The sequence below is a fragment of the Lissotriton vulgaris genome, chromosome 2_1 (genome assembly GCF_964263255.1).
Source record: "Lissotriton vulgaris chromosome 2_1, aLisVul1.2, whole genome shotgun sequence".
In the NCBI taxonomy this organism is placed as follows: domain Eukaryota; kingdom Metazoa; phylum Chordata; class Amphibia; order Caudata; family Salamandridae; genus Lissotriton; species Lissotriton vulgaris.
The window spans coordinates 358,027,841-358,040,301 of NC_141687.1; the positions used below are offsets into that span (position 1 = coordinate 358,027,841).

Here is a 12,461-nt window from a genome sequence, read left to right on the forward strand (position 1 = left end):
ATTAATCACTGTCCTGAGGTGGTCACGCTGTGTTCTGCATGATAGTCAATGTTCTAAAATTAATTTCTTCACTCATTCCAGCAATGGTTCGATCTTTTTAAAGTGCAGGCAGTAATAGCAGCAGTAATTGTTTGATGATTGTGATTTCTAGTTTCTTATGGTTTGGGTCTAGTACTGACTTTGTGAAAGGCTTCTGACTACTGATCCGGTTTGTCTCCACAGGAATTCACAGCAATGACAGTAACCTGTACCTGCCCGCCAAGAAGAACAAGTCTAAATGCTGCCAGTGAAGATGGTCTGAAGAAGTTCCGGTGCCTTCACCATCAGATACCCTGGGCCCCTGCTGAAGGAGCCCAGTCCTCTCCCAGACCAGGCACTGGCACACTCCATGCCTTTTACACCAAAGAGCTACCAGATCCCATGCCTTGGGTTGTAGTGGCCAGTAAGGGGACTTTGTTTAGTCATTACATTTACCCTGGCAACCGGCCCCTTAATAGAATTAATCTGGTGCCACTGTGGCCCAAGTTTCAATCTCTTAACAGTACCTAATTATTAATAATACTCTGTACTGGAGTGGAAAAAAACAATTCTATACATTTTCATGAACTGTGCTCCATTGGAAACACAGCAATTATTCCAGTGTATCCTGACTTATGCAAATCTTTCATGTACCCTGTACTGCACTGCCAAATCTCCCTGAGCATCATGCACTCTAGTGCCAAATGCCCCAGTGTGATTTCTGCTAATGCCAAATCCATTTTGTATTCTATACTCAACTCAGAGAATTTTGCACAGCAATGCTTCGTCCTTCACCTATCCAATGCTCAGTGCCAAATAATGCAGTGCACTCAGTGTCTTGTACTCCCTCATCTACTTTCCGTGTAACAGATTCACAATGGACCAATCCCCAGTGTCCTACACTACAGCGACTCATTCCTCAAGTATTCTGTTCCCTGGGCCATACACTCCCCAGGTTCACAAGTGCATGTATGCTCCAGTATCCGCTAACAGTGCATTCTATACTCCAGTTCTAGAAATGCTAATCATATGTACCCTGCCTTACAGTACTACATCTCTCATATATCCTGCGCTCCGGTACCTAATCTCCCACAATGTCACAAATGCACCGCACGTTCAACCAGTATCTGCCATCAACGTATTCTGTGCTCCACAGCTGTCAAGTATATACTCGGTGCCAAATCCCTCAGTGCAACCAGTGTCCGCTGTCCTCCACTACATAATGGTACGCGCTGCCAACATGTCTCGTACTCTCTATGTCGTGTCCATCTTGTACTCCGGAAGCAAACCCTGTGTCCTATATATGCTATACACCATGTTCTCCTGTTGCAGATCCCCAGTGCTTCATTGTATACCTTTTGCTTGAGTGCCAAGTTCTCAGTGTGATCTGTAATGACCAGTGCTCCAGAGCCAAATCCCATCTGTAACCGGTGCTCCAGTGTCACATCCCCTTCTATAGCAAAAGACTGTTTCACTGGGATAATATTTAAGAGGACGTGCGGGGGCCTATTTTTTGAAAATGATAAGTTAATCTGTTTTGCAGTTATGAATTAGTTTGCAATATAATCAATCAAACATAAGTATGTGTTGTAAAATATGAACAGTAAAGAATCTAAAGAAATGGACTCTTTAGATTTGCCCTAAATCTATAGGTAGATGTGGAAGTTTCCATGTCACGTCGTTTTAACGATGCAGGTCAATGTGGTTTTAATTCCTCCCTACTGTGTCGTTTTTCTAGAAGTGTTTTCAACACTATAAGTGGTTTTACCAAGGCCTAATCCATTTTGGGCACTATAGGACCCTTTTCTAATTTTATCAAGCCTATAGCTGCAGAATACACCATCCTAACCAGTACGTTCACAGATTGTTAGCCAGAACGTGTACACCCCTCCTTTTGAAGGTAAACACCATTTAGTTCCCTGTTTTTTTCAAACTACCTGGATTATCATTCCTACTATAAAAGTAGATGATATTTTTTTTTTAATTCCTCTTAAACATTAAATCAATGAAACTGACTTTTGTTATAAAATGGTGCCTAATTTTCATAGAGGTCTGTAGGACTGCTTCTTGTCTCTTATACATTCCAAGTGCTGTCAATGTATCCTGTACTCTACCTTACAACCCCTAGTTATTCCCAGTAGAATTTACACTTACACTGAGTCACATTCCCAGTGTTATGTCCCAATGTAGGACAGCACACCTATCCATATTCTCCTTATATCATATATGCATTTATATAAGTATATACCATCCTGCTCCTTCACCCTTTTACACCATCATCACCCACCCTCACTTGTGCAGCACTCCAACCCTTAATCAATCCAAGGTATCACCTGATACGAGCAGCTCAGGCAATCATAAAAAAGGAATGCACTATCTTGTTGTTTCAAAGGTACCTTTACTTTTGTATTATGTATGGTACAGAACTGTGGCCGTCACCACAAAAAGGGCCACAGAATCAGAATGCACATATTGCCGTATGTATGCACATGCTCTATAGATCAATATTACTCGTGAGTGTTCTACAGAAATGCTGGTGGTTAAATGGTTATTGTTAAAGTTGCTTCAAGTGATGCATTTCTACTTTGGTACATTGAAATGTTGTGTGTGTGTGTGTGTATATAAAGTGCTAGTGTGAATGTGTGGTTGGCTGATAATGGAATGCAATGCCTAATAAAGTTAATTTTATAATTTTGTAAAAATGCCTACTTTCTCTCTGATTACGTCATAATTGGAAATCTTGCATGGAGACGCATAAGGGGCCTGTAAGAAGTCTGTGTGTTAATGTCTTTTCACTAAAACAAGGAACCTGGTCCGGTTTTTTGCTCTGTCCCAGAACAACCTATCCTAAAGGAACAGCAGGACTTACTTCTTCCGCTAAACGAAAGGAGGTACAGGAATGTGAACTATTATGTGCAAAAGGTGCAAGGACCTCTTATCCGGAGTACAGAGCCACTTGAATTTGGTGACGCTGGTGGGTTTCCCACATAATAATGGATACACTACACTTGCCAGATAATCCTAATTTGTAGATTTTAACAAAAAAAGCAGTTTTTAAAAGTCAAACAGATCGAAAGTAACTAAAAAGAAATGCCATATGTGGTGCTACATTAAGTCAGAGAGCGTTTGCTAAGATTAACTGGTCAGATTGCAGGTGCCGACTACTGTGTTGTATTGTGAAACTGGTACTAATAGGGTGAAAGCTTTGACAGTATTAATGTGTGTTAAAAAGTCATAATAGGGACTAATATGTCCTCAGAATGTGTTCAATTAAGGCCAATATATATATATATATATATATATTTTTTTTTTTTCAGCACAATTTGTCTGCTTCCCCTGTTTATTTTTCCTTTATCCCCCCCCCCCACCCGACAGCAACATATGCTACAAACACTGCACCAGATGTACAAAGTATTTTTGAGGTAGCAAAAGGATTAGCAAACACAAAAATGCTTTTTTAATGTACAAACACCAAACTGCGATTCTACAGAATTGCAATTTGGGTGTGTGATTCTGGATTTGGAAGGGATGTGTTTAGGGTGTACCTTCCACATATTATATCGTAGTGGTATGTGTTAATGTTTTACTAACAAAATGTGGTTGCAAAGCATTAATATTTTACAGACATCTCAAAAGAGATAGTAACCCATTCGCAAATAGGAAGTACTGCTTTCCCTTTGAGAATACTTTTAAAAACATTATGTTTGAGGCATATGAGCTGCAGATTTTACACTTTGCATTAGATCGCCACCTGGTGTTGGGCTCGGATAATTGCATGTTGTTGTCTTCTTGGAAGAAGTCTTTGTAGTCACGAGATAGGTGACTCCTTCCTTGGACTATAATGCTCATGGGCATCGGCTCCATCCTTAGATTGTTTTTTTACGCCACTAGGTTCGGATTAAACTTTTCCGCCTCCGGTTCGAAAATCTACTTTTCAAGTACTTCGACGCGAAAAATGTTCTTAAAACTTCAACAAACAACTTTCAATATTGATAAACATCGACTCGACTTCATCAGCTCGATTCCGGTCGTCAACACGGGTCGTTGGGCCTACCCATGCCGTGAGGCCTACACCTCATGGAAAGGACCCCATTCAAAAGATGCCCCGAGTGTGGAGCAAAGTTTCCACACAGTGACCATCACGAGGGCTGTAACCTGTGCTTATTGCCAGAACACGACAAATCCAGCTACAAAGCTTGTGCATCCTTTCGATCGAAAAAAAAGACTATTTGAGATCGGAGGGCCATCGACGCGATATGCAGAGATCAGCTCCGGGACCGGTGGATATCTTCGACGAAGGTCCATGCGTCCCAGAAAAAGATTCCAATGATTTCCAGATCGTATCTGAGGCAGATGACTCAGATGACTCCATACCTTCGGGTCAACGCGTGAGTACCACTGCCCCTACCGCAGCCCAAACAACAAAATCGAAGGCAAAGGTCAGCACTCCGCCTGTGGGGCCCAGCGAGACTGAAAAAACACTTTGAAAGCCCCGCCATCGAGCCCGGCTCCAAAGAAAATAATGAAGCCTTCCGACAGCTCCATACTGAGCAGACCGCATGTTCCGATACCACCTGCTCCCTCGGCACTGAAACAAAAAGAAGTCCCGTTTCCGAAAGACACTCCGAAACCGACGGCTCCGAGAGACAAAGCGGCTCCGAAAACAACAAATCCTGTTTCCGATGCCCCTAAAACAGCTTCCACTCCGATGCCGATACCCTCGATGCCGAAACAGACAAAGCCTGCTTCCGCTGCTTATAAGTCCACGAAACAAGTTTTGGCTCCAAAAACAATATCTTCAGTGCCGAAATCTACGCCAAAGGACTCAACATCAGCTCCTAAGGCTTAAGACAAGCAACAAACAGGTTCGGGACCGAATAAATTGGTGCCGAAGGCTGTGCCTCAAGAAGAGGAGCTTTTCCAACCAGATCCTTAACAAAAAAGGATCTACATTGAAACAGAAACAGGACATGTTTTCACTACACCACACAGGAAGAGGAAGTCAGATACAGCACCTACAGTGCCTGTCAAGAAGAAGAATTCTGCCACATCTCCTATGCACCCTTTCTTCTCCTGTATCTCCTTCTTCTCCTCTTCCTTTAAACATTTCACCTCAAAATTCTTCTCCTCATTCTCCACCACATACACCTCCTCAGGATGTTGATGATGATGAGTATAGCATGGGGGAGGGAGAGACCCAGATGACCCTTTTCCCTCCTCAACAGGTTCACCAGACTGGGAGTATCCAAACCCACATGATGTACCAGATATTCCTGACCCACATACATAGCAATCTAAACCTTCTCCTCCAGAAGACAATATTGGGTTTGGACACTTAATTAATATGGCTGCCATCTATCACAATGTCACCATGCATTCAGATGAGGCAGAGGAAGATTATTTTATTAGACACTTTTGAACACTCCCAAAAATTTGTGCAAATACTGCCAATGAGAAAAGGAGTCACTAAGCACGGACCAGAAGTGTTTAAAGATCCTGTACGAGCTAGAATCATAAACCCAAGAATAGAGAAAAAGTACAGACCAGCTCCTGGGAACCCTGCCTACATTAAAGGACAGCTACCCTTTGACTCCCTAGTAGTTTCAAACGTTAGGAAAAAAGCAAATTCCCAAACATCAGGTAAAGCACCACCTCCTGATAAAGAATCAAAGATCATAGATGCTTCAGGGAAAAGAATAGATGCCCAAGCTAGCAATACATGGCGCATCGCTAACACACAGACCCTCCTCGCAAGATATGACCGGGCTCACTATGATCAGTTAGAGAAGCTCTTACAACATCTACCTGACCAATATAAGGCACAAGCAAATGACCTCATACAAGAGGGTAAGCTTATATCAAATGGCTCTATTAAATGCGCACTTGATGTAGCAGACATTGCATCGAGAGCAATAAACACCAGTGTCCTCCTTAGACGTCACGCGTGGCTACGCATTTCAGGATTCGAGCAAGAAGTGCAAACTACTATCTTAAATCAACCATTCAACCAACAACAATTGTTTGGTCCAGAGGTAGACACAGCACTTGAAAAAAAGAAAGACACTGACACCGCGAAGTCAATGGGAGCTCTGCAGTCCACCCAAGCACGAGGGTCCTTTCGTCGCTCCTTCTACAGAGTAGGCTCCAAACAAGTTGGAGCAGACAACTCAGCTTCCTTTAAGACAAATACACAAACATCCTCCTCTAGAGCAGGGTTCTTCAAGCTGTGGGGCGCGCCCCCCTGGGGGGGCCCGGCACCATCCCAGGGGGGGCGCGCGATCCACTCTGATCTTTCCTTTGTGCCCGTTCCTTTGTCCCTGTGGCAGCGCGATGTAGAGACTCTCTGTGAGGGCGGGCGATTTCTGTCAGAGTGGGGCTGCTGGGGCCTAAGAGCTGAACAAAGCTCATTAGCATGCAAATGGTCTCTTAAAGAGGTGTGAAGTGCTCGGGTGCGGCAGGCTGAATGTGTGTGTGCCCAGAAGCTGTGTCAGCCCGGGCACACACAGGCAGGGTGAGATGACGAGGGAGAGCGAGGGAGGAAGGAGACAGAGACAGATAGACAGAGGGAGAGCGAGGGAGGGAGACAGGCAGACAGAGGGGGAGCGAGGGAGGGAGACAGAGGCTGACAGAGCGAGAGTGAGGGAGGCAGCGCGAGGGAGAGTGAGGGAGGGAGACATGTAGACAGAGGGAGAGCGAAGGAGGGAGACAGGCAGACAGAGGGAGAGCGAGGGAGGCAGAGTGAGGGGGAGCGAGGGAAACAGAGGGAGAGCGAGGGAGACAGAGGAAGAGCGAGGGAGGCAGAGTGAGAGAGAGCGAGGGAGACAGAGGGAGAGCGAGGGAGACAGAGGCAGCTACAGGGAGAGCGAGGGATGTCGGCTGGAGCCGGCCACCAGACGTCCGTTATGTTGCCATGTGGGTGAATAGATGCATGGGTGTAGTGGTGGATGTATGGGTGGAGTGATGGGTGGAATGGTGGATGTGTGGGTGACATGGTGGATGTATGGGTGGGGGGGTGGATGGATGAGTGAGGGGATGGATGGATGGATGGGTGAAGGGGTGGATGGATGGTGGGAGAGAGGATGGATGCATGAGTGGAGGGATGGATGGGAGTGGATGGATGTGTGTATGGTTGGAAGGGTAGATGGATGGGTGGAGGGATGGATGGAGGGATGGATGGATGGATCAGTGAAATGGTGGATGGATCGATGGGGTGTGGATGGTGGACGAGTCGGTGGGTGGGTGGATGGATGAGAGAGGTGATGGATGGATGGATGTATTGATGGGTGAAGGGGTGAATGAATGGATGGATGAGTGAAGGGGTGGATGTGGGGATGGATGGGTGATTGAGGAGGGTGGATGGACGGGGGGATGGATGGATGGAGGCGTGAAGGGGTGGGTGAGAGGTCAATGGATGGATTCATGAGTGGATGAGTGGATGGATGAGTGGGTGGATGGGTGAAGGGTGGATGGAGGGATGGGTGGCTGGGTGAGGGGGGAATGGAGAGAGAGGGGGAGGATGGATGGATGGATGGATGAGTGAGGACATGGATGAATGATTGGCAGAGTGGATGGGCAGGTGTGTGCATAGATGGGTGAGGAGAGGAGCATGGAGATGGTTGGGACAGAGAGTGCATGCATGAGTGGGGGAGGGTGGAGAGCGGGAGGGATGGATGGGTGGGTGGATGGATGAGTGGGGGGGTTGAGTGGGTGGACGGATGAGTGACTGGGTGGATGGATGAGTGGGTGGGGGGATGGCTGGATGGGTGAGAGGGTGGGTGGTTGGATGGATGAGTGAGTGGATGGATGGGTGGAGGAGTGGATGGATGGATGTGTGGAAGAGTGGATGGATGAATGGAGGAGTGGATGGATGAATGAATGGAGGAGTGGATGGATGAGTGGGAGGATAGCTTGGGTGAAGGGGTGAGTGGTTAAATGGATGCGTGGGTGGATGGATGGATGGGTGGAAGAGTGGATGGATTGTTGAGGGGATGGATTGGGTGAAGGGATGGATGGATGATGGATGAATGGGTGGATGGAGGGATGGATGGGTGAGATGATGGATGGAGGGATGGATGGTGGATGGGTTTGCAAGTGGTTGAAGGGGTTTGGATGTGGATGGGGCACAGATGGAGGGAAGGAATGAATGGTGGGGGAGTTGGTGGATGACAAGGTGTTCATGATGGATGGGGAGGGTTGTGATGACTTCCTTTGCCTTGGAGGATTGTGTTTTGAGCTGTGTGGTACGCCTCTGTTGTTTCGCCACACCCACTCACAGGTCTGCAGTTTGCTAGGCACTCTTGTTGTGTTGAGTATTGTTTGCCGGATATGGCCCGTGGTGTGCGCGTTGCAGTCGATCATGTGGTGTGCCGGATTCCCGAGGTTTCGGTCGGGTGGTGGGGGGGCCCAACATCTGGGGGAATTCAGCTGGGGGGGCTCAACCTGGAAAAGTTTGAATACCTCTGCTCTAGAGGATACTTTAGAGGAGGCTACAGAAGCAACAACAAGGGAAGAGGTCGAGCTAATAACAATCGAACCTCCTCCACCACTAAACAGTGACTTCCTTCAGCTCCCCCAACAGCATTCTACTCCTCTAGGGGGGAGATTAACACAGTTCCTACCTGTCTGGAATTCCATTACAACAGACAAGTGGGTAAGACAAATTATCCAGTATGGTTACTTCCTAGAGCTTACAGCTACCCCTCCACATATACCACCCAGACAGCGTCCAAGGTCCACAGAACATCTAACGCTGCTCCAACAAGAGGTACTCTCATTGCTACAAAAGGACGCAATAGAGTTAGTTCCATTGCAACATCAAGAAACAGGGGTTTACTCACTCTATTTCCTAACACCCAAGGACGGGACACTAAGACCAATTCTAGACCTAAGGCCTCTCAATGTGTATATACATTCAGATCATTTTAACATGATCACTTTACAATAAGTGCTCCCACTGCTTCAACAAGGCGATTTCCTCACCACACTCGACCTCAAATACGCCTACTTCCACATTCCCATACATCCTTCTCACAGGAAGTATCTCAGATTTGTACTACAAGGACAACACTATCAGTTCAAAGTCCTTCTATTCGGGGTCACAACTGCACCACAAGTGTTTACAAAGTGCCTAGCAGTAGTAGCAGCACATCTAAGAAGACAACAGATCGACGTCTTCCCATACTTGGACGATTGGCTCATAAAAGCCAAGTCAGTCAAGCAGTGTGTCCTTCAAACAATGCACAACTTGGGGTTTACAATCAACTACACAAAGTCACATCTTCAGCCCTCTCATGTACATCAATACCTAGGGGCTACCATAAACGCCAATACAGCTCTAGCTGATTCCAGTCTAGCCAGGATAAAGAGCATTCAAGCCTTAGTCACAAAGTTTCAAAAGCAACACTCTCTCCCAGCAGAGTGTTCATGCAACTAATAGGCATGATGGCATCTTGCATTTTTATTGTACCATATGCAAGACTGCAAATGCGCCCATTGCAGGAATGCCTAGCACATCAGTGGAATCAGGCTCAAGGACAACTTACAGAACTGGTGTTGGCGGACAGCTGAACACATCGCTATCTGCAGTGGTAAAACACCAAAAACGTGTCCAAAGCGCTACATGTTTTTTTCCAACTTTGAGCAAAAGGCAGCCAACATCAGGTATGCTGCGGCACCACCCTATCGCACATGCCCAGGAACCTATACACACTGTTGGGAGGATAGCGCATGCATGATGATACCAGTTCGCTCGGCGCATGCGCCCCTTTCACGAAAGCACACAGGAGGCAGCAATAACTTCTCTGGCATCCCGGAAAAGCCTTATATGGCCCACAACTTTTCTCGGTTCATTAGCCAATTAAGCAAACATTTAACGGCGAGGTATGCTGCGGCACCCTAGCGCTTGTCCAGGAACCTATACACACTGTTGAGAGGTTAGCACATGCACAATAGTACCAGTATGCTCGCGCACGCGCCGCTTTCACAATACTACACAGGAGGCAGCAATGATTTCTCCGGCGTCTCGGAAAAGCCTTATATGGCCCACCATTTTTTCCCGGTTCATAAACCAATTAGGCAAACATTTAACGGCGATTGGTGGGGGTATTTAAGACTCAAAAACAGGGCTCTTTTCATTACAAGCGGGGCCGCGGTCGGGGAAGTAAGGCGCAGCAATTGTCCTGTAATAGTGAGTATAACTATCCACTAAGCAACCTCGCTTACCATCACATGAAGTAAGTGACTATGAGGCTTCTAAACAGATTGAGCAGTATACCTTATTTTTTACAGGGTGCAAAAAAACACTTCAACCCCACCGTTTTGGAGGCTCATGGTGCCAACCAGCACTTTGGCAACAAATATGCTTACAACTGTTTTTTTCCTATATAATTCATCAGAAAACCTTACAAATTAGCGGACTAGAGCGTGTGTTTTATGTTAAATAGTATGTGTGTATTGTCTGTGTTCTTTTTTACAGGGCACTTCACCACAATAGGATTACATACTATGTCTAGCAGTTGTAGCCCTCACAAAAAAAGTTTAGCTCTCTGAACCAGTAGCACTGGATATTACAACGATAATACCTATAATATTCTTTTTCTTTGTGTTCTTTTTGTCTTTATTTTCAGGTACTCATTGTAGAAACTTCGAAACAGACAAGTAGGCACATACTAGCCTTTTTTTTAAATATAACTTTTCTGTAATATAACTGGAATTTCCGAGGGACGTGATAAAGGTGGGGATCTGTGCACCCCTTCCTGAAGAAGAAGCCTTGCTTCGAAACATGTCGATGACACACACATGAGGTGTTGTACATTAACATACAAAATACCTCACACTCACTCTTTTTAACAGTACCAGCATGGGGGCCCATTAAAGTTTACTGTAGACCTCACATGCCAGGTACTTTTTAACCTCACTTTGTCGCTTTTCAGAACCCACCACTCACTTTAATACACTGAAACCTCACACGCACCACACATAGCCAATCTAAAAAAGTGCTCCCACGTAGTCGCTGGTTAGCAGCACGCCGCATCTCGGAGAGGGGTGCGAAGACCCCAATGATGAAGCATGACACCAAGGGTCCTTTTGGTGTGTGAGGGGTATTTAAAGAACACAGTGTGCTCCCCACCATTGTAGGGACCACTCTTAGAAAATCTTGATGTGGATTCTTTATGTTTAATTAATATACAGTCCTGAACAAGACACCTAAATAAATTAACTGTTGTAGTAGGTAAGCGCATAACACCCATGAGGGTTTCCCAAGAATCCTCTAAAGGTTGTGGAAAATTAGGTAAAGCCATTGAAATTCGGCGAGTCTGCGGCTAAGGTAAGCTTAGAACAGGTGAGGACTTTATACATAATTCATCATGTGACACTAATTTAAGACCAAATATGTATTGTTTCAGCTTCAACTGGATCAATTATTACTAAAACACTTCACAAAATATACTTGCTGTTAAAGCTAGGTTCTGTGGCATGTAAAATAAAGAAGCTATGTGTTACGGCCAAGCGATATTAACCAAATAAATAAAACGACGTATGAAGCTAATGTATATTTTGCAGTTTTTATATAGCACAAAATCAGTGCAAGGGCTTTAGAGTGCAAGAAATGAGCCCCTTTAACATTACACAAGGATCAAAAAATGCATCATAACAGTATCTGCCATTTTTAATTTACAATTTTTATATGGTGGTCGGCCATGTTAGAATAGTAAATTAAAATGTTTAAAAAGATTAGAAGAGGGGGGTGTGGCCAACAGCCGGAGAAGATGGCCTGCTCACTAGCGCAGCTCCGGCCTTCTCTGCCATTTACCCGTAAATATCCGTAATGCATCCATATCCACTGGACACTGACTGGATTGCACTAACACCTGATGCGACAGATTAACAACTCGGATGGCGATCAGCAGCGAGTGAGGCCGCCAGAGCCCGGGGAAGTTGAGGCCTGTGGGCCGGGATGCCGCGATGTGACGCAGGCACGACCCTGATGTGGAGTCTGCAATCCCGGCGGTACAGTTGCAGCCTGCGCAACGATACAGCAGCAGAGGGGATTGCTTCACAGATGAATCGCCTAAAGTCTGAGCTCGGCGGCAAACTGACGGAGAGCCCTGGGCAGCACTGAGAGACAGCCGAAAACCTGAAAGAGGAACCAGCAAAAAGGGGCCGGTGTCCAGTCCACCAAGGAACGACACATCTAGACCGGTGAGAAGTGCGCCGAACCCTTGGGGCAAAAAGTGAAACTGCCCTCGTGGCTAAGAGTGTGCAGACTGCGATCAGCGCAATTAAGAGCACGTTGGGGGCGCTATGAAAACACTGAGTGGCCAGTATCATTCACGACGGGCGAGACCGCAGTATAAGTGCTAATGTGCAATAGCGCCATATCTTGTCCCTCGGCTGCTCACCAGAATTAGCGAGGCACTGCTGTGGCAAGAAAATTCCTGATT

The 12,461-nt window shown here is 46.0% G+C and overlaps 1 protein-coding gene across 2 annotated transcripts in view; it reads left to right on the forward strand.

Moving 5' to 3' along the window:
* Nucleotides 1-2,720, forward strand: part of RAB34 (RAB34, member RAS oncogene family) — a 125,613-nt gene extending 122,893 nt beyond the window's left edge. For both annotated transcript variants that reach the window (XM_086955152.1, XM_086955153.1), the window contains exon 11: nt 223-2,720. In XM_086955152.1, coding sequence (XP_086811278.1) covers nt 223-290 — 68 coding nt within the window. In that variant the 3' untranslated portion in view covers nt 291-2,720. The remainder of the gene's footprint in view (nt 1-222) is intronic.
* Nucleotides 2,721-12,461: the final 9,741 nt, after the last annotated feature.